Genomic DNA, 22,697 nt, shown 5'->3' with positions numbered 1-22,697 from the left:
AGTCATAATCACAAGGAAAAAAACTAATGTCCAAAAGACTCCTTTTCTTTTTATAAACATAAAATCCACTTCGGTCTTTGCTTTATATTATGTATACATACAGAATTACGTTTTTTGCTTCCTTCTAATAACAGCTTCCTTTGTTTTAGTATTTAGTAAAACCATTACTAAATAATGTTTGTATATTACAAAATGCTTATGTGCCGTAACCAATGACAGACAACAATTATAGTAATCAACTAAAAGCATGGAATTCACTTTACTTTTTACAAAAATTTAAAAATATATATTATTTGCTTATCAAAGCACAAATAATCAATACCAAATTACCAATAATTTAGATTATAACTATAAAACCAAATATTACTTTTGAATAAACAATACAAGGTATTTGGTTCTTATACCCCCTTTCCACTAGCCTGGTCCTAACCAGACCCTCGTACATTTCATTTGTACAGAGGGTCTGGGATTGCTCCATTGACAAACGTTAACTTCCTTGAAGGCGGTCCTCTGTTGAAGTTTAAAACTATTGGATCTGCCCAGAGCCACTCTGATTTGCCATAACCAATTGCAAGCGTTCGCCTTAGCCAACTCCTTCACCACTACTGTAACGGAGTTAGCTGCCGTAGCTGGAAAATCAAACTTTTCCCGAACCCCGTTGGGAGGAGGGCCACAACATCATGGCCACCAACAAAACTCAGCAAGGAATGTTCTTGCTCCGGCTTTAACCTATAGATATTCGGCAGCGTTGCCACAACCGCAGAATAGTTTCGCTCGCATCTTTCTCCGCCGCCATTACTGAACTACTCAAACTAGTGCACAACATTAACGTCATCGTTCTCAGCCACTCACACACAAAAAATGTATTTCTGGAAACAGACTTCAGAGCGAGCTCCTAGACCTAGTACAGAAGCAAAATCCAAATTGAGCGGAAGTACGTAGGAGGGCAGAGCCAGGCTACCTTTCCACCTAAGTGAACTGGGAGCTGGTGCTACAGCCGGTTCAGAGCTGCTTAAATTTGCAAGCCTTCTAAGAACTGGTTTGCTTTTCCACGGGCTCGAGAGCCACCACAGAGCCACGTTATTACGTCACTGTATACATATACAGCGCCAAACACAAAGCAGAGCCCGTCTAAAGACTGTTTATTAATCCGAACAACGCTAAAAACGCGAAGTTTAGATGCGAACACTGGCATTATCAGCGCAACATTTTATAAACTTTTTCTGTATCCACCTTATTCTCAGGGGGTCAACTGTAGAAATGATTATGGGTGCAACTTCCGGTGAGTAGCGGGAGTTGCCGTTTGCTGTACGTTAGTCCCAGCCAGTCGTCAACAGGGATTCTTTCGAAAGTAAGTTGGATAGTGCTTTGTCATTTCAGTCATTTGATAGGATTATGATAAAATGCAGCAACGAGTGTGTGCACTGCACTGCGATGCTAGCTAGGTTATCGAAAAGTCAGAGCAAATTTACTAGGGCTGCCACTAACGACTATTTTCCTTTCGATTAATCTGTAGACTATTTTATCGATTAGTCGATTAATCTAAACGATTCATTTTCCAAAAAAAAACAAAAACAAAAAAAACTGTAGGTTTAAACTATCAACTCCAACGTTAATTAAAATATTTAGATAAGGTACATAACATATCCCAACATACACGAACACACACCCCTTTTAAACCAAAAATTCCAAGGTGCTGGTTCTGGGCTGGTGCTCATGCCAGTTCGGTAATGATTAGATAGCGATATTCGCCAATTATCTAAGAACCAGGTAGTATACATTTACCACACTCTAGAGCCGGAGTAGGGCTAACGTCTTTAAATCACTTCATACGCCTCCATTGTCCTAGCAAAGCGTCATGGTTACGGTTAACAAGTTAGCTAAATAGCAAGAGCTAACCTAGAGAGCCATCTTATCGACCAACGTAGAATAAACCCCGATTCTAACCTACCTAAACATTTATTCAATGGAAACTCTAAGGTAGCAGGCAGACAACTTTATAGCTTTAATAATGCGTGTATTTAGCAGCTACAATGACAACATAGATTAAAAAGGCTATCCCTTATAAACATGAATAGACAACACCAGACAACGGTGGTTTTGCCTTTTTGGCGCCTGTATGTTTTCTTTTCAGGTGCTCGTGCATAGCGCAAGTGCTGCTGTGGTAAGCCATTGATACTTTGCACAGTGTACAAACCACCTTATTGTTTGGTGATAGCGTTAAGTCGAAGTATTCCCATACTTTTGAAGCCTCGGGTATTTGAGGACTCGGGTTTCGGAACCAAGTCGGACTCTGCATCTGCCATGATATTTGAGCGTTGACTGGAGCCGACCAATGACTTGAGCCAACAACAACCGACGTCATGCAAGCACCAATTACGATGTGATTTTGAAGAAGAACACTTGTTATAATGAATTGAAGCGTTTTTTGTATTTTTTATAATAAAAAATGTGTTTTAAAAGATGCGTCGATTTAAAATATTGATGTCGACGCATTTTCAGCGTCGACGTCGTCGATGCCGTAGACGAAACATTGTCAGCAACTACATTTCCCATTTTGTCATCACATTTGAATTCAAATGCTTATTTACACGTACCGTTTAGCTGAAATATGAATTGTAAAAATTTACAGCAATGGCGGTCAAAGGATTCTATTCGTCTTGTTGGTCACTGTAACCCCGCCCCTGACGCAAGCGGTTCTTACTTGGTTCCTACTTTAGCCCAGCGATGTTTTGTTGCAACCAGAGAATGGCTGTTTATCAACCCGAAGAACGCTGAGAACGCAAGTACATTCTTTTGAAGAACGTTCTTGCAAGCTTCCTTGCGAGAATGGTCTTGCAAGTCCGCAAGGACTTATGGGAAATCAGAAGCGTTCTCGCTGGTCAAGTCACCATCCGATGCATCCTCGATAAAAGGGGCCGATCAGGAACATTTCCGGGTATTTTGGGCGTTTTTGGTGACTTATGTTCTTGGATTGGAACCGTACTTGGGCAATGAAAGATGACTTCAAACAAGTTCGCAAGAACACAAGAACGGAAAAGAACGTGGATTGATAAACGGCCAATGTCTAATATGGGGAGAACTCCCACTCTCGGGAAGCGGGTTCTGAACTGGTTGCAGTTCCGCACTAGTTCCATATGAGGGTGCTAACGGTCGAGTGCAGAATGAATGGTCTATAGAGCTATACCCCTCAAAATCCAATTTCTCAGAATATAATTTGTTTTCTAGTCATTTGAATTTTGAATTCGAAAGGGGAGGAAAGACAAATAGACACTGCTGGGTGTAAGATTTTTTTAAAGTCGCTTTTTTGTTGTAAATAGCCTTTTACAATGTCACTGATGTCATACACATTGTACGACCAGAGATACTGCATTACAGCAAGCTCTGGTTAGTTCCTTTTTTCTCTCGAGGCATTGACAACACAGCTGACAGGTTAGGCTCTACTTGTCAATACACATGCTAGAAAGAGTTTTGGCTTGCTAATGTTGTTGCTAATGTTGCTAATGCTCTGACATTCTGATTCCACTTTGGATGCCATCAAGCGGGATCTCTGGTCGTAGTCAGTCCTTCGCTAACCAATCAACATTCGTTAGCAGAATGCTAGCGTATTATGGGCAACAACGACGCACCCTGTAAGAAATCGAAAAGGACATAAGTAGTCGTTCATTCAACTTTCGACCTATAATCCATGTTGACCATGCAAAAACTACAATCAAATCTGAGATTTCTCAACGACAATCAGGTGAAAGAGACAACTTTAGCTGTTTAGCTCCATAGACTCCCATTAATTTTGCACTCAATCGCAATCACTCTCAGTGGAACTCGGGTGGAACCGCAACAAAATTCGGTAGAATGGGGCTTAAAGGGAGTGGGCAGGCTCTCCTTAAACAGGCTCTGGTGCTACTTAACTCTTTCGAGTCTACAATCCCGCCGGCGTGATCAAATCGCATGTCGGGTTTAGTAACGTAAAGAATATAAACAGAGAGATGCAGATGCTGTCGATTTCTGTTGAAAGTGCAGTCTTGAAACTACATTCTAGTTTTTATTTTATGTAAATAGACCAAGTAAAAACGGAGATATGATCATTTCAATTCCATGAAAGAAGTGCGTCAAATAATGCACTCTTACGCGCGTTGCATTTATTTGAATAGCTTTATCGTCTTTTAAACGAAACGGAGAACAACATGTGAATCTGCAGACTCAGATCTATAGGATGCACATTTTAGGGAGACAAGAAAGAGAAAAAGAGGATTAGGGTTATTACTATTTTGAGTAGTTTTGGGGAGATTTTGAGTAGTTCAGGACTATATTTGGAGTTATTTGGGGTGAAATTAGGCGGACATCATGTCCAACATGCCGTCGACTTGTTATTTCACAAGAAACTTTGTGCGCTTGAGGACCCAGATTTTGTTGTTGACAACGAGAGGTGAGAAAAACTTTTTGTGAACATTTATTGCTTTCGTTTATCTTATTATATTCTTCTATTCTACTTCACTGTAGTGCAAATGCCAATGAACATATTGAACTTTGAATATTTGTACATGTTTTATTGACATACAGAGAATGAAGAGCGATTGCCAAAGAGGTCAAAGAGAAAGTCATACATGCGCCAATGCTGACTTCAAGTGGAGAAAAAAAAGGTACCTCACTCCATGGAAGTAAGTGCAAGACCTGTGATGTAGCCCTCTTGTCTCATGTTGTGGACAGAAACTGTTTTGAGGAGTGGCACAAATAAAAAATACAAAATGAATGCAAATGGCTAGACCTGCTTTCTTTGTAAATAGTTGTACATAGCTTGATTATGTCTCAACTTTACCTTTATATGTTCATTATGCAACTTGTGCATCAATTTCAAACTTTTGAAATGCTTGGTTGAGCATGTGTATGTGTTTTATAGTCAAAAAACTATAATTTTCCCATACTGAGCTTGTGTTTTTGTTGTGTGTGTTTGGGTCCAGTATGTTGATAAAGTATGCCAAAGTGCAAAACTTAATTAAGAAGTCATGTTGGTGAGATTGTGCTGAAAATAAAATAAAGATACCAAACATTGGTATGGTAAACATTTCTTTCTGTAGTATATCAAGGCCAAATCAAAGGTACTCAAAAATTGCCAAAATAGCACAGAACCACTTTCCCTGGTTCGGAGCCAGTTCTTAGGCTGTCGAAAGAGACGGAACTGATTTGAGATTAAGCACTGGCTCCGAACCAGCACCCAAAATTGTTGGTGGAATTATTATTCCAAAATTGTTGTTGGTGGAAAAGGAGTATGTCATCTCCCTTTGCAGAACTCATGTTGTGACACATTTTTAGCTGTCAGCTGATTTACTGCTGACTCTTTTTACTTGGTACTTAAATTGTTCCTACACATACTATATCACATGAAGCTGAAGACTTAAGGGGATCTCTCTGCCCAGCTAACCGGTTTTGTTGACTTGTTGACATTTGACTCAGGGCTGACCACCACATATTTCCTCTAAGGGTGGTTTGCCTGTAAATTCAGTGCTGGAGATTACTGATGTCATAAATCCTCATATTATGAGATAATTGTTTTGCAATTCTGAAACCACCCAGTTAGTACAGAGCTTCTGAAAATAGCATAAGTTCAGAAAAAGTGTCTTACATAACAAATGAACAGATAAACAAGTGTGAACTTAATTCTTGTTTCTTAATTCTTGTTCAATATCAGTGTTTCCCACAGATTAGAAAGCATTTTGTGGCGGGGGGGGGGGGGGGATTGTTTCATGTCAGACGGGGGGAGTTCAAAATAATTCCTTAGTTAATAATTAATTACACAGAACTTAATTATATGAATACTTACTACAGTAACCGAGAGTGTATGGAAGCAAATCGTGATCAAAATTCAGATGAAAATGCATTTCCAGAAATGCTTTTTCATTTTAAGAATGTGGCTGCATTATTTGACTCATAAATAAAATGAGTAATCAATCATTCTATTTGCATTTTAATTTTCTTCTTTAAGACTGCTCATTCTTTCACTTAATTAAAATGAAAACGAAAAAGACATTTGAAATTTAATTTTCAAAATATGCCCCAGCAAATAGGTACCAAAATTCGATTTGAAATGTAAAATTCGAAAATGAAAATGCATTTCCAGAAATGCGTTTTCATTTTAAGAACGTGGCTGCAAAATCGTGACCACAATTCAAATTCAAATGCATTTCCAGAAATGCTTTTTCATTTTCAAGAACATGGCTGCAAAATCGTGACCACAATTCAAATTCAAATGCATTTCCAGAAATGCATTTTCGTTTTCGAACTGCCCATAATTCGAAAACGAAAATGCATTCTGAGCGGCGCAGCAGAGTGACGTCAGTAGCCTCTCTACTTCAGCTCCCTGCTGACCGAGCTACCCATCTTGTTCGGTAGGGGGTGGTGTGCACATACGCATTGCATTACATGACAACATTTGCCGGCAAATTGACTGAATTGCCGAGTCTTTAGAGGACGCATCACAGATTATGGCGCTCCTTCGAGGTTTGATATTTCCCGGCATGACCGAACGGTCGTAGTTAGTAAGTAGTTTATTATATGGCATTTTTAGCTTCTTTTCATTTTGTAAACGAAAATAAATGGTACCTCTAGGCTAATTGTAGCTAGCTCTCAAGTCTCCTGACACCTGGTTTCATGTGTTGCCTAGCAACTCATTACTTTTGATATAAAGCGGACAACATGGTTCTGCTAAAATGGCTTTAATTTCAACACAAAATAACGACACAAGTGATTAAAAGAGTCTAGTCTTCATCCTCACTTTCGATGACAAATCTTTTCAGCATCATCTGGATAGTAAAACTCAGCCGCTGACTCGTATTGGCGGCGGAGAAAGATGCAAGCGAAACTATTCTGCGGTTGTTGCAACGCTGCCGAATATCCATAGGTTAAAGCCGGTGTTGTATCTCCCGATGCATGACTCTCTGGATTGGCACCCCCTCGCGGGAGCGCGCGCGATTCAAAGAGTGAAAGATTTCGTCTTGATATTGCATCCAAAAGAAGGGGAGACAGAAGTCTCACATTATACCGTCTTTGTTGTTGAATTCAAGAGAAGGATGTCTGTTATCTGTGTAAATATCAGAGGCTATTTTCAACACAAAATCCTTAAAATTCGTCATTCAAACGGTATAGTAAAGAACGCGAACCAACATTATTGCTCCAAGACATCGCATTTTAAGGAAATATACCCCAGTATGATCATGATTATTGCTACACAAAATGTATTTTGAGTAGCAGGTTCAAAGTATTTCACATGGCATACTAATGTATACTAATTCATACTAATGTATAGGTTCAAAGGCATGCGATTTAAATGTAGTTAGCCTGTGTGTAGGGTGGGTTACTCAGACAGGTCGAAAACAACAGCCTTGTGATCCAGAATAGGCTATCAGCTGTCCTGAAAAGGGACCAAAAGTTCACATGCCTAGCCTACAAAAGACAAGTACTAAAAACAATGTATCAACCATGTATCAACATCAAAAGAACCATCGAATCCTTTTAGGAAATATTATTCTTATTGTTTAAATAAATGAAATAAATGAAAACATAAAACATAATCCCTCACCTACCATGGACTATTCTGTTTTCAGACCTGTCCACCCTATACATACACGTGTTGGTATTCAATTTATGCTATTAAATGTACATAATGCTGGCGTAGAAGGATAGAAACGTATGCAAGGGGAGAGCATTTCATGGCAGGTTTCCCATTAGATGTAAGTGCAATGAACCCCCTGTTAACCCTGACTAGGACAGTGTGACATGCCTGAAACTTACTGTGGTTACTCATACTAGTGCCCTTAGTGTACAGTAAGAATCATTTGATGCTGGGATATACAGAACAGACAATAGAGGGGTGGTGCATCTCACGACAGGCTTAATGCACCCCCTGTTAACCCTGACTAGGAAAGTGTTACATGCCTGAAACTTGCTGTGGTTACTCATACTAGCCCCATATTGTGCAATGCACACACTGTGAATAACAGACACTATAAAATTAAAGATATTGAATACAATTAAATAATATAAACCTTTTATTATTTGCAATGCAGTTGCAGTCCCATATTACCTGCTGGTAGGTATTTTGATTTTGGGAAACAGTACAAATGAGCTGACAGGACAACCACTGTCCTGTTGTAGTTATACGCATAACCAATACAATCTAGTGTATGATAAATACGTGACTCCTTTTGTGTTATTTTCTTTGTTACTAATGTTTATTGAGGTACATCTTCACAAAGTATTTCTTTATGTCAAGGCAGTTCTGTATATCCCAGCATCAAATGATTCTTACTGTACACTGAGGGCACTAGTATGAGTAAGCACAGTAAGTTTCAGGCATGTCACACTGTCCTAGTCAGGATTAGCAGGGGGTGCATTAAGCCTGTCGTGAGATGCACCCCCCCTCTATTGTCTGTTCTGTATATCCCAGCATCAAATTATTCTTACTGTACACTGAGAGCACTAGTATGAGTAAGCACAGTAAGTTTCAGGCATGTCACACTGTCCTAGTCAGGGTTAACAGGGGGTGCATTGCACTTACATCCCATGGAAAACCTGCCATGAAATGCTCTCCCCCACATACGTTTCTATCCTTCTATGCCAGCATTATGTACATTTAAAAGCATAAATTGAATACCAATACATGTGTATGTATAGGGTGGACAGGTCTGAAAACAGAATAGTCCATGGTAGGTGAGGGATTATTATGTTTTATTTTTTCATTTATTTCATTGACTTAAACAATAAGAATAATATTTCCTAAAAGGATTTAATGGTTCTTTTGATGTCGATACATGGTTGATACATTGTTTTTAGTACTTGTCTTTTGTAGGCTAGGCATGTGAACCTTTGGTCCCTTTTCAGGACAGCTGATTCAGGATCAGAAGGCTGTTGTTTTCGACCTGTCTGAGTAACCCACCCTACGCACAGGCTAACTGCATTAAAATCACATGCCTTTGAACCTATACATTAGTATGAAGAGCCATACCATGTGAAATACTTTGAACCTGCTACACAAAATAAATTTTGTGTAGCAATAATCATGATCATACTGGGGTATATTTCCTCAGAATGCGATGTCGTGGAGCAATAATGTTGGTTCGCGTTCTTTACTATACCGTTTGAATGACGAATTTTAAGGATTTTGTGTTGAAAATAGCATCTGATATTTACACAGATAACAGACATCCTTCTCTTGAATTCAACAACAAAGACGGTATAATGTGAAACTTCTGTCTCCCCTTCTTTTGGATGCGATATCAAGACGAAATCCTTCACTCTTTGAATCGCGCACGCTCCCGCGAAGGGGTGCCAATCCAGAGAGTCATGCATCGGGTGATACAACACCTGAGCAAGAACATTGCTTGCTGAGTTGTGTTGGTGGCCATGATGTTGTGGCCCTCCTCCCCACGGGGTTCGGGAAAAGTTTGATTTTCCAGCTACGGCAGCTAGCTCCGTTATACAGTAGTGGTGAAGGAGTTGGCTAAGGCGAACGCTTGCGATTGGTTATGGCAAATCAGAGTGGCTCTGGGTGGATCCAATAGTTTTAAACTTCAACAGAGAACCTGCCTTCAAAGAAGTTAACGTTTGTCAATGGAGAGATCCCAGACCCTATGTACAAATTAAATGTACGAGGGTCTGATTAGGACCAGGCTATAGCAACGCTAGTGCTAAATAACTATTTAACTGGTTGGCTCCATGATGCCGGTAAGTAGCTAGGGCTCCTGAGACTGCTCACCAAAAGAACGAAGGGGAACCCACTTGTCTAGCAGATTAAGACATGTCCGGAGGTACCTAGAGAAAAGTAGCCTTCCTAGACCTTTAGCTACGATACTAATGCTGAAGGCTCGCTGATATAGCTGTCTGTCTTACTAGAATGGCACATGTATGCATTGTTGCTAACGTGTGCTGACGTTGTGACTGTGTGGGTGTGTGTGTGAGAGACGCGTGAGTGACAGAGATACGGAGGGAGAGCAGGGAAAGGAAATGCAGCTGAACTAATACGCTGCGTGTTTTAGCCTAAAAAGTGTTAAACCTTTTTTTTTTTACGAAACGCAATATGCGGTGGCCAGAGTTGATTCTGTGGTGCACCGCCACAAATTAGTCCATGTGTGGGAAACACTGCAGTATTAAATGTTTGTACCCAAAGCAAACTCGACACTACTGGTACATTTACCAGATGGAGATTTGACACACACAATTCGGATTTAAGATATAGGGTCTGGAAGTGTCCTCACCACCGCCCTGAAATGCCAAACTTGTTCAACTGTGCCATGTCCCATTTCAACTTGCTATTTTCAACCTCTCCCTTGTAGTCGTAAAGGGCCAACCTTAGTTGTTTACATTATCTGACACACATCAGCTGTGCATATGCTTTTGTTGGACTAACAAGTAGCTCACTACTAGTTTTTCAGTCATCCTATGGTTTCTCTGTGTGTAACATCATTTGTACAGTAGATATCTTATTTTTGAAAGTCTTAATCAAGTTTTATTTGTGTGTATTGTTATTTTTTCTCTTCCAAATGCACTTATCTCTTTCTCTTTGCTCTCTTTCAGGCATCCTTCTCCAGGAAGAGAAGATTAATTCTGTGTTTCTTCTATACTTAATGTCCATCCCCAGCTTCCTCATCCTCGCTGTGGCCGCCCTGACCTTGGAGAACTGGGCAATGCTGGAATCTCCACTGCACTATGACTGCCACCTGTGGCTCTTTATCCTGCTCAGCTGCCTGGGCTCTGTCATGTACAACCTCGCCAGCTGCTGTGTCATCACACTGACCTCTGCCGTCACCCTGCACATATTGGGGAATCTGAGCGTGGTAGGGAACCTGCTGTTGTCACAACTTCTCTTCGGCAGCGAGCTGTCGGCACTCAGCTGTGCCGGTGTGGTGCTCACGCTCTCTGGCATGCTCATCTACCAGAACTCTGAGTTCATCGCCAGCTACCTGGATGCGCGGGGGACCAAAACCAAGATGGCAGGTGAGACAACAGAGGCCAGCAATACTGTGGGCGGCGTAGTGGACCTAAACAGCGAAAGGTTGGCGGACCCTGTCCCACAAGATCTGACGGAGAGGATAGATGGAAAGAGGTTGGACAAGATTGACTGAAAGAAGGGAGAGAGTGATTCAGAGAATGAGACTGTTGACACTAATCCTGAATAAAGGGAATGTGTGTCGGGTCAGCCTGAACTGTGGAGAGGATCAAGATATGGTCTGGGACATGAGGGCATTGTCTCGGGTGATGTGACTGAACCTGTTGTGGTTTGGTTCGTTTTTTGCCTCTTCTTTGTGCCAAGTTAGTTACCTCAGCCAGGGTCTCTTTAGAATGACGGAGGGGTCTGAATGATGGAGAAAACAGATGCCTTTAATGATGACAGTTGAAATCCCATCCTTTACCAATACATGCAATACAGTATAAAGCCTCTACTGAAATATGCACGCATGAGCATACAAACAATTTGATACCTCCTGAGATCATGCACTATCACTCACATTACTCCACTGTGAAAATGTTCTCATTTTGAGGGTGCTTACTGAGATGGCTGGTGTGGCTGTAACAAACAGTTTATGCTATGGATAGCCCACGTCTTGGACAGGACAGGTAGCATCCTCCTAAACTATAGATGGGCACAAATGCTGAAAAAAGAAAATTCAAGTTACTGTTACCTAACTCTCCCCTGGTCTAGTTATCAGAGGATAAGGGTATTTCTGGCAGCTTTTTGTGGGGTGGACTGAGGTTAATTGTGTTTTTAAAATGGGTATGCTGTATTTGTTTAAATAGACAAATAGATTTTTTTGTTGGCATGGAAGCCGTTGATTCAGTTTTGTATGAAGACACTGCTTTGTCCTGTCTAAGGTAGTCCATGACTATTTCCTTTTTTATCAGGAAATAATTCACAATTTAGGATCTTTGATTTAGTCTCTTGACTGAGGTTAGTTACCTCCTCTTCTATGTAAAATAGTCCACAGTGCAGCATACCTCTATTAATATAGTCCTCTCTAAGGAGTCTCATTCATCTTTAGCATGGCCTTTTCCCCATGGAAAAGATCAGAAAATGGACACAGTGGAACTGACTCACCCTGGCCCTGTCCCCCATTTAAGAGAGTGCTGCATTTTGTCTCTGTTAAATATGTTTTTATAATAGACCTGCTGGACAGTGCTGTTGTAACTCCATGTACGTTTAGTGGTTATGTTGAATTTTTTAGTTTTTAAAAGATTGCAAAAGTTTTAGATTTGTATTTTGTTTGGTCAAATTAATATTTATTTAATCATTTGTGAGGGGAGGGGGGGAACTTAATTCTTTTTTCTTTTTTTTTTTTTTTTGATAGAAAGAGGTCTGTAATTGTCACCATTAGGCATGCTTATAATTAACCGTTAACCGACAACACGAATGTTTACCGGTTAATACTACTGGTTAAACAGTGTTAGCAATCTAGAAACAATGTCTTTTCACTTTCAGCAACTTTTCACTTTCCCTAGAGACAAAAAAAGTTGAATCTAGGTACTTTGGCAATCTCAGTTTTTGTTGAGCAACAGCATAATAACTAATTCTACTTCCATGTTGTTATAGCCACTTTTTTTGTTTTGCCATCTGTTTTTTTTCTGTTGCTGTTTATGCTGCTGCTACAGCTTAGCTATGCTACTATTCAATTAATCAACCCTTATGGGGGTAAAAAAAACATTTGTTGTATTGTTTTTTGTTATGGGTCACAGACCCATAAAAAAACTCTATTCTATATTTTTCGTCTTGTCGGTTAATGGTCGTTAACGAGCATCGGTTATCGGTCAAATTTGTATTTTTAAAATGAGCATCCCTAGTGACCAACCAATTCATTTTACCAGCATCAGTCAAATTGATGTCAGTAAAAGCCAATAGATCTATTGCTCCCAACTGGAAGAAAGGGAAACAATTTTCCGCAGTCACTGTCTGCTGGTCAGGTTATACAACTGTCCAGCCCAGGTGTGGGATTGCATGCAAGACTTCCCAAAGGAACTTATGTTAGTGGACGTCTTTAATCTTCCCTGCTTACTCAAAGGGCCTATACAGGTTAGGGCTGCACGATTAATCACATTTTAATCACGATCTCGATTTCGGCTTCCCACGATCAAATTCGCGTGATCGAGCGATATTTAAAATGCGTCATTCCGTTCATAGAACGCTCAGTATCAATTGTTTTTTTTGCAAAGCCAATCTAGCGTTCCGTAAACCAATAGGTGCGTTCGACATCGGCTGTGGCTGCATGAAACGACCAGCGAGAGTTGCCGCTTGCTGTCGGGGAGGAGTTATAAACGTCTCCTTAAGTCGGAAAATTTGTCATTTTATGTATTGGGCTATGGTAAACTCTTTCTCCAATCTGCAGGCTGCAGCCGGCTGCGGCGCTGCATGGAGTCGAATACGCCTAAAGTCTGATCACGTGCCTCCATGAGCCAGTCAGAGTTGTTCCCTGCACCATGCAGCTCAGTTTCTAGATGTAGACGGTTACAGACAAGAGTAACGTGAGGAAAATTTTGCAACAGATAGCAGTCGGTCATAAGTAAGCATATACAGAGGATAGATCGAAGTTGAGTTAGCCATTGTCATTAGCGATGCTAGCTAATGTTAGTTTGCTAGCTGTATAACATTTAACTGGGTCTTGCAGCGCTGCTTGATTTACTGAAATTATTCTGAAATGTTATGTTCTACTAGCCACTAGCCTACTTGAGCTAGGCACAGTTTTCCAATTCCTCTTTCAAGTAATAAGCCCCCGTTCAATTGTTGAGCATTAAATTAGCTGCAAGGTCTGTAGAGATCTTAGGACTAAGCCACTCGAGCGAACACAGATCTGTGTTTTGCTAATGCAGAATTCGGTCAAATAAAATCGGTAAAATAAACGTAATGAGTGGAACATAACATGAAGTAACGTGGCATTTTATTTTATGTGAGTTTTATATTGTACAGTGGGGCAAGTAAATTTCTCTTCCACTTGCCCTACAAAATAATCCACTTGTGCCGGACAAGCGAACAAGCCTTAATGTCGAGCCCTATGTATTGTTTTTTATTGATGGTATATTTTGAGTTTTATTCACATCCATTATGCAGGTACAGGTGCATTGTGACAATAACATTTGATGAGGTTAAAATCAACAAATAATCGTGATAATTAATCGTGATCTCAATATTGATCAAAATAATCGTGATTATCATTTTGGCCATAATCGTGCAGCCCTAATACAGGTGCCAAATAGTGTTCGAGGAGAGCATCTGATAAGGACCCAATCTCTCACATTACAATAGGTCTTCTTCTCTCTGTTGCTCATACACACAGCTTCAATTGTTAAAACTTTAATGTCAGAATCTGACTAACCAGGTTTATTTGAGATTCATTTAATTACTACAACCTGCCATGTTTTCTATATTTTGTCACAAGCACAGCAGTAAGCACAGTAGGATGTGCTGCCAAACTGGACCAGATGAGTGGAATGGCAATACAATAATTTGTTGCCAGTACTAAAACCTTTTCTACAATTTACACTCAAGAATTGTAGAGAAGTGTGTTGGAGTTATTAGTTGAATACCTCAGTTGACAACAAGGCCTTCAAAGCCCAATTGTAAAAAGGAAAAAAGGATTGAGTAAGCTGCTAAAGATCAAGCAGCTTTTTGTGCGGTCTACCCACAAGCAAGGTGTCCACTGGTCCGAACAAGAGTTGAATTCTAGTGAATGATCTCAAAAGCTTAATTTAAATTGATCATAGATTGTTCTAACAATGCTTTTCATTTAGAGAGACCAGTGCTGCATTAAGTTTTGGTTGGTTAGACTGTGTGACAGTTGTTGGGCACATACTTGAGGGTGGTGGAACGAAGCTCTTCTTGCACCGAGTTACGTAAATGCTGCCTTTCAGTCATATTGGCCCCTCTATATACAGTTTTTGTTGCAAAGTTAGGTGTAAATTATTATTTTATTATGTTTGTCTTTTACAACCATGGAAGGCTTGCTTACACACATTGGTTCAAGAACATGAATGTCTCAGTTTTATCTCAAAATTAAGAACAAACTGAATATTTTTATGTACACACATGGACAAAATAAGCAAATCAAAGAGTACAGCGATCCATGTCAACGTTGCTAGAATATTACTGCTATTTTTATTTGTATGTTCTGTGAAGCCTGATTGTGAACTGACTGAATTAACTGTCGAAAATATATGAGCTTTTTCTAACAACTAGGTGGAGCCATTACTCCAACTCCATATTTGACCTCGAAATGCACCAGTCTCAACTTTGTAGTAAAAAATAACTTGATGACAACACACTGTGTTTTGTGGAATCACATCCTCTGCCATATATGTGTATGTGCAACTGTGTCCTGCTTGTCTCCATACAGGGTTGTCTGCTCCCTCTAAACAAGCTGATGTTGAAGTGCTAGGCAGCTTTTTGCCTGAATAAGGCAGTGTTGTTTACCTCCCCCCTTTTTGCCGAAAGCTTAACCCTTTCCCTTCTGTACCAAGTCATTTGTGTGTAGGGCTAACTCTCCAGGAGAAGGAACAAAGCTTGTGTCAGAACAGTGTCATTACAAAGTCAGAACTCCCCACAGCCACGCATTATTACGTTCCTCGTGACATCATCTAAAGTCAATGGTGATGGAGAGTGTTGAGTAAAGAAGTGTGGGGAGGACAGATTGACTGACCTAGGATTCTTCCCAACCCTCCCAGAACTATGTCCCTTTTTCCTCCACCTTCTTATTTGTACGCAAGCAATGACTGGTCCTCTCCCCTGCCATCCCCAACATCCCTCCAGATACTCTACTGAGGTAGGGTGGGGGTAGGGGTGTGGTTCTAGGCTACCACAAACCAGTCTTAGAAAGGGGAAAGAGCTGGGACGAACTGCTCATGTCTGCTGAGTTGACATGTAAATCTGAATTTTGTTGGGAGACAACATCCTTGGTAAATGTTCTAAGCCATAGTGTTGTGAGGACACCCACCAACTGCACCCAGGAAACAGGTAGGGGACACTGACAGCATATCATACATTACTGTAACTTATAACTCATCATATCTGGTCCTTGTTTCCTTACAAATTAGTACTCCTCTATATTCTAATCCAGCTCCTATCTGCTACTGCATAATCATTGCAATAGCTGGAATGTTTATTGTATACCTTTTGAGTTTTGATGAGGATTTTCTCTCAAAAGTTGTCTAGTTCTAAAGTTGAAGTTCTGCATGACTATATTTGTACGTGCTTCAGGCATTTTTGTGTGGAGCAACTCAGCCAGATGCTGAAAGAAAAAGGACACTTTACTGTTCGCACAAACATGTTTTGGAGGAGCATGGTTCAGTCAGTGCACATTTAGGCTTTCTGTTTATATTCCAATTACTCAACTTGACATATGAGTTTAAGACAAGTCATTCAAAAAAAAATTAAAAAAAAGAATGACTTAAAATCTTCGCTGTCCTTGTTTCATGGAACATGTATAAGTACATATTTGGGTGATGGTAAATAGAGATTATTATTAATGACCTTCCCCCTTTGGCACACCCACACATTCCTAATCTCCTTAAAATAAACGGAATATTTCACACAGACATCTGTTATCCTTTCCTTGTCCACTTGTTTTCTGCCTCTTCACAGTGAAAAATTAGGATCACGTGTTTTTGTGTATGTAGGTTTAATGTATGTGTGTAGAATTGATATGTTACATTTTGTTGTGTATAAGCAATAGAGGTGATGTAGCTGTGCCCATGTCCTTCACCATGAGTATTTCAAAATATTTAAACTACAATAGTTACATACTTCCTTATCTCCATCTGATTTATATCATATTAAGATGGAGGTAGGACCATATGAGCGAGGGGCGGAGCCCACATTCACCCAAGAGACCTCAGAGACAACCCCCACGGAGAGCCTATCAGACCCACTGACCAGTCAAGCTCTGGCTGCTATAGAAGATGAAGCAGAGCTGAATAAACTGGTGACATACTGGCTGTCAGACTGTAGTAATTTGCTTTGTTTGAGTGGCCTCCTGGAACAGTTTATCTGAGGATATTAGACTTCCAGCAGCAGTGTCTTATATGAGCTTTAAAACATGCCTAAACAACCCTAAAACTGCCTTTTAATCTCTGATCACGTGTACAGTGTGTAATCAACTGTTTTCCATGCATTTTTAAATTAAGTATACTGTGTTACTTGAATGTAAAGAATTTTGCGACTCTTTAAAAAAAAAAGTTATCTCTGGCAGCTGGACAAGGCAGTCAATTTTGAGGAGAGGCAAATGATCCGTGCTGCATTGAGAGAACTGCTCAGGAGGAAGCGAGGTAAGATGATCTAATTAAAAGGGCAATGTTCCCTCTGATTAACACTTTCTTTAATGTCTTGTGACTGTACTATCAGAAACAGCGATACTGCTATACTGACAATCATAAACTCATCATTGTATATTTTTTCATGTTCTTTAAATATTGTTGTTTGTCACGTATTGTTTGTTTACATTATATTATGCTACATACTCTGCATCTCTCATATGTAAATTGAATAAACAGCTCTAAAAAAACCTAGTTCACTGTATTTATTTCCATCTATTTCCATCTCTTTATTCTCTTGTTTCTTCTTAGACAAGCGGGAGCAGGAGCGTGGGCCCAGGCTGCAGGGCTTGAGTAAAGCTGGCACAGCAGGGATGGGGTTGAATAGAGGAGGTCAGACCCGCATCATAAACCACCTGCTGAAAACACACATCAAGTTCTCACTAACTGCACATACACAACCACATACTTTCCCACTGCCTCTGTCTTTCTTATTTTCAAAGACAAATGGTGTTTGATTATGTATGATTTCCACTTTGCTTCCTTCATTGCCTATTTATCCCTGTATTTTCACAGTAGGGACAATACACTGCCAATTCTCAGGACCCAAGACAGGAGCCAGGTGAGTCATTCGCCCATTTGCCAATATTTACCCCAGAGCAGTTGCTGCCCTCTTCCAAACCAAGCACACAGCCCCTCTATCTCTGCCAACATGATGAGATCTGTGTTTACTCTAGGCCATTTTGTTTGTGAGGGAAAGTGTAATGTTCCAGCAAGCTTGTCCTCTCTCCTCAGTGTAATGAAACCCGCAGTGGCTTCTGCTCCCCACTCCCCTGCCCCTGTCACACCTAATACTAAAAACGTCAAGCAGATGTTACTGGATTGGTGCAGGATCAAAACAGAACCATATGAGGTGCGGTTAAGGTTCCCTCTCTCCCTCGAGATAGACTTGTGTTATCTTGAGTTAACAGCATGATACCAGTACCCTTACTGGTTCAGTATACCACTTCATTTTGCCTTTACTCTATACAGGGGGTTAACATCCATAACTTCTCCTCCAGCTGGAGTGATGGAATAGCTTTCTGTGCCCTGGTTCACCGTTTTTTTCCAGACGCTTTTGAATACTCCATTCTCAATCCTACCAAACGCAGGGAAAACTTTGAGCTGGCATTTAGCACTGCTGAGTGAGTTATTTCCCAACCTTTGACATAGAACCTTCAAACATAAACAATACATCACTTGACACTAACAAAACTGTGTTTCCTGCAGTGTCTAAAAACATAATCCAGGCGAGAGGTTGATTAGTCTTGATTAAACACACTTTCTGCTGTCCTTTGCAAACCAGTCCACATCAATCTCTTGCTGTACTTCTCTTTCTTACTCTCCCTGGACTGTAGGAGATTAGCAGACTGCCCCCCTCTGTTGGATGTTGATGACTTGCTGCGAATGGATGAGCCTGATTGGAAATGTGTGTATACCTACATCCAGGAGTTTTACCGCTGTCTGGTGGAGAAAGGCCTGGTCAAAACCAAGAAGAGACCCTAGGTTAGGACCTTATACAGAGATGTCAGATATCACCTCATCAGGAGAGGTGTAGTGCAATAAGGTCATGCATGTATCACAGAAAAATAAATGTTTAGTGTGTTCACCAAAACTGTTGTAAAATAGATAGTACATGTTTTCAATTTGAAATTGCCTACACTTCTCATTTTTTATGCTTCTAGTGCTGCATATGCCCACAGAGCATGTCTATGTCCTGGTTGTATGCGTTATCTTATGCTCATCTGTGTATGTGTTTGGAGAGGCACTAAGGATCAGTATATTGCTCTAAGATTACACATCTGCATTAAACCAGAAACATTGAGAATCATGCTCTGGCTTTTTCTGGTGCACTGTATGACCTTTGAAAATACCTTTTTATGTACTGTATGACAGTGTATGACTGTATATGTGTGGCGGCCTGCAGAAACCCTTCACATGGTGAAAATTATTTGTATTCAGGAGAGTTTGTAGTTTCTATCTATCCATCATCTGCCGCTTTTTCGGGGGTCGGGTCGCGGGGGCAGCAACCTAAGCAGGGATGCCCAGACTTACCTCTCCCCGGCTACTTCCACCAGCTCTTCCTGGGGGACCCTGAGGTGTTCCCAGGCCAGCCGAGAGACATAGTCCCTCCAGCGTGTTCTGGGTCTTCCCCAGGGCCTCTTCCCAGTGGGACGTGCCCAGAACACCTCACCAGGGAGGCGTCCAGGGAGGCATCCTTATCAGATGCCCGAGCCACCTCAACTGGCCCTTCTCGACACGGAGGAGCAGCGTTTCTACTCTGAGCCCCTCCCGGATTACTGAGCTTCTCACCCTATCTCTAAGGGAGAGCCCGGACACCCTGCGGAAAAAGCTCATTTCGGCCGCTTGTATTCGCGATCTCGTTCTTTCTGTCACTACCCACAGTTCGTGACCATAGGTGAGGGTAGGAACGTATATCGACTGGTAAATAGAGAGCTTCGCTTTTCCACTCAGCTCTTTCTTCACCACGACGGACCGATGCAGAGCCCGCATCACTGCGGACGCCGCATCGATCCGCCTGTCGATCTTGCGCTACCTTGTTCTCTCACTAGTGAACAAGACCCCGAGATACTTGAACTCCTCTGCTTGGGTCAAGATATTCTCCCCGACCTGGAGATTGCACTCCACCCTTTTCCGGTCAATAACCATGGCCTCATATTTGGAGGTGTTGATTCGCATCCCAGCCGCTTCGCATTTGGTTGCGAAGCGCTCCAGTGAGAGCTGGAGGTCACGGCCCGATGAAGCCATCAGGACTACATCATCCGCAAAAAGCAGCGACCCAATCCTGAGGTCACCAAACCGGACCCCCACAACGCCCTGGCTGAGTCCAACCCTCACCGGGAACAAGTTCGACTTACTGCCGGCAATGCGGACCAAACTCTGGCACCGGTCGCACAGGGACCGGACAGCCCAGATCAGGGAATCCGGTTCCTCCTGAATCAGAAGTTTGACAATCCAACGGACCCTCCTCTCCAGAACCCCTGAATAGACTTGACCAGGGAGGCTGAGGAGTTTGATCCCCCTTTTTAACCCTTGTGTTCTCCTCGGGTCATTCTGACCCATCAGTCATTGTGACCCACCGTCATTTGCGACAACTTTACCGCATACAAAAACAAAGTGAAGCATTTTCTTTTAACCGTTGGGCTGTCTCAGACCCCCCACATTGCGAAGGTTAAAACAAATAATAATAATTTGCTTTTGTATTGGGTAAAATTGGGTAAACACAACAATGGTTTGTTATGAACCTTTTGGTCATGTGACCCGAAGGCAGCACAAGGGTTAAAGAGGGGAACCACCAACCCGGTCTGCCAGTCCAGAGGCACTGTCCCCAATGTCCACACAATGTTGCAAAGTCGTGTCAACCAAGACAGCCCTACAACAACCAGAGCCCCCCCCCCCCGATGTCCCCAGACTCTGCCTCCACGTCGGAAAGCGTATTGGTGGAGGTCTTCAAAGTATTCCTTACACCAATCCAGGACGTCCCCCATTGAGGTCGGCAGCACACCATCCCCACTATATACAGCGTTGACAGTGCACTGCTTCCACCTCCCGAGTCGCCGGATGGTGGTCCAGAACCTTTTCGAAGCCATTCGGAAGTCATTCTCCATGGCCTCACCAAACTCCTCCCACGGCCGGGTTTTTGCCTCCGCGACCGTCAAAGCCGCATTCCGCTTGGCCTGCCGGTACACATCAGCTGCCCTTGGAAGCCTACCAGCCAATAAAGTCTGACAGGCTTTCTTCTTCAGCTTGATGGCATCCCTCACCTCCGGTGTCCACCACCGGGTCCGAGGGTTACCGCCGCGACATGCACCGACCGACTTGCGTCCGCAGCTTTGGTCAGCCGCCTCAACAATGGAGGCCCAGAACATGGCCCATTCGGACTCAATGTCCCCGGCCCACCCCGAGACATGATCGAAGCTCTCTCTTGGAGTTGAAGCTCATTCTGACAGGGGATTCTGCCAGCCGTTCCCAGCAGACCCTCACACTATGTTTGGGCCTGCCAGGCCAGACCGGCGTCTTCCCCCACCATCATAGCCAACTCACCATCAGGTGGTGATCAGTTGACAGCTCCGCCCCTTTCCTCACCCGAGTGTCCAAAACATTCGGCCTCAGATCTGACGACACGACTACAAAGTCTATCATCGAACTGAGACCTCGGGTGTCCTGGTGCCACGTGCACATCGGGGGGCCGTTCCTCCCAATCACGGCCCCCCAGGTCTCACTGTCATTGCCCACATGAGCATTGAAGTCCCCCAGGATGACGAGGGCATCTCCGGGAGGAGCGCTTTCCAGCACCCCCCCAGAGACTCCAAAAAGGGTGGGTACTCTGCGCTGCCGTTTGGTGCATAAGCACAAACAACAGTGAGGACCCGTCCCCCCACCCTAAGGTGGAGGGAGGCTAACCTCTCGTCCACCAGGGTGTACCCCAACGTACAGGCACCGAACAGAGGGGAAACAAGTATTCCCACCCCACCTCAACACCTCTCACTGAGGGCAACTCCAGAGTAGAAGAGAGTCCAGCCCCTCTCAAGGAGACTGGTTCCGGAGCTGGTGCTGTGCGTTGAGGCGAGGCCGACTATATCTAGCCGGAACTTCTCTACCTCGCGCACCAGCTCCGGCTCCTTTCCCGCCAGTGAGGTGATGTTCCACGTCCCTAGAGCTAGCTTCTGCAGCCAAGGATCGGACCGCCAAGGCCCCCGCCTTCGGCCACCGGCCGTCTCACACTGCACCTGACCCCCATGACCCCTCCTGCGGATGGTGAGCCCACTGGAAGGGGGTCCCACGTTGTCTCTTTGGGCTGTGCCCGGCCGGGCCCCATGGGAAGGGGCAAGGGCGTTGTTAGACCCTTTTTACTGGGGCACATGCCCAAGTATAAATCTGCTGTGCCCCAGTAAAATCAAAAGTTTGAGTTTTAACAATTTACTTTATTAGTCAGTGTATTCATCCCAATCAGTATCCCAATCAACATTTGTAAAATCAAAGCAGTTAATCCGAAAACTTAAACCAATGCCCGCAGAATTCCATGTCAGCTCGCTCGCTCTTTTGAGCTTGCCAAATAGCCACTGCAGCACGCACACAGAAGTCCAGGTGTAGGACTTGGCACACAAGTCAGAATTGAGGTAGGCTAAGAAAACATTACAAAACTAAAGAGAGAGTGGGGTGTGCTTGCACAGTTGCAGTTGTGTATGTTTCAGGGACGTGCAAAGGTACGGCTATTGTTGCCCAGGCAACAGCCCATTTGCCCTGATTGTCTGATCTGCCCCTCTGGAGAAAGTAACTTTTTTTTTTGTGACTGCATCAATAAGATAAGCCCATCATTAGTAAAGTTAAATAAAGTAAAATTGTGATATCATCCA

At 42.5% G+C, this 22,697-nt stretch overlaps 2 protein-coding genes across 9 annotated transcripts in view; both read left to right on the top strand.

Annotated features, from left to right (window-relative positions):
• slc35e4 (solute carrier family 35 member E4) overlaps positions 1-16,935 on the top strand; it is a 26,133-nt gene extending 9,198 nt beyond the window's left edge. For 3 of the 5 annotated variants that reach the window (XM_084686281.1, XM_084686278.1, XM_084686280.1), the window contains exon 3: positions 10,567-16,566. In XM_084686281.1, the coding sequence (XP_084542407.1) occupies positions 10,567-11,114 (548 nt within the window). In that variant the 3' untranslated portion in view covers positions 11,115-16,566. Of the gene's footprint in view, positions 1-10,566; positions 16,567-16,808 lie in introns of those variants that run through there. The other 2 variants (XM_084686282.1, XM_084686279.1) reach the window with 2 other exon arrangements.
• On the top strand, positions 10,874-22,697 carry smtna (smoothelin a). 4 transcript variants are annotated; one of them, XM_084686283.1, is made up of 8 exons: positions 10,874-10,986; positions 16,809-16,952; positions 17,220-17,295; positions 17,593-17,673; positions 17,857-17,902; positions 18,076-18,193; positions 18,313-18,464; positions 18,678-22,697. In XM_084686283.1, exons 1-8 carry the CDS (start codon positions 10,957-10,959, stop codon positions 18,823-18,825), a joined length of 795 nt encoding a protein of 264 aa, XP_084542409.1. In that variant the 5' UTR covers positions 10,874-10,956; the 3' UTR covers positions 18,826-22,697. The 4 variants fall into 4 exon arrangements, with proteins under 4 accessions (XP_084542409.1, XP_084542411.1, XP_084542412.1 ...); XM_084686285.1 differs by lacking the exon at positions 10,874-10,986 and adding an exon at positions 11,013-11,095; XM_084686286.1 differs by lacking the exon at positions 10,874-10,986 and adding an exon at positions 11,131-11,272.

This window comes from Hypomesus nipponensis, chromosome 22 (assembly GCF_054491055.1).
Source record: "Hypomesus nipponensis isolate SF chromosome 22, ASM5449105v1, whole genome shotgun sequence".
Lineage (NCBI taxonomy): Eukaryota > Metazoa > Chordata > Actinopteri > Osmeriformes > Osmeridae > Hypomesus > Hypomesus nipponensis.
Note: the sequence above shows the minus strand (reverse complement) of the source record. Positions and strands in the feature narration are given on the sequence as shown.

Bases quoted from the DNA above. Each gene is read 5' to 3' on its own strand.
- smtna (XM_084686283.1), top strand. From the start codon at position 10,957: ATGCGCGGGGGACCAAAACCAAGATGGCAG. The intron at 17,903-18,075 runs GTGAGTCATTCG...CTCTCTCCTCAG, and splicing joins GGACCCAAGACAGGAGCCAG to TGTAATGAAACCCGCAGTGG. The intron at 18,194-18,312 runs GTGCGGTTAAGG...TACTCTATACAG, and splicing joins TCAAAACAGAACCATATGAG to GGGGTTAACATCCATAACTT.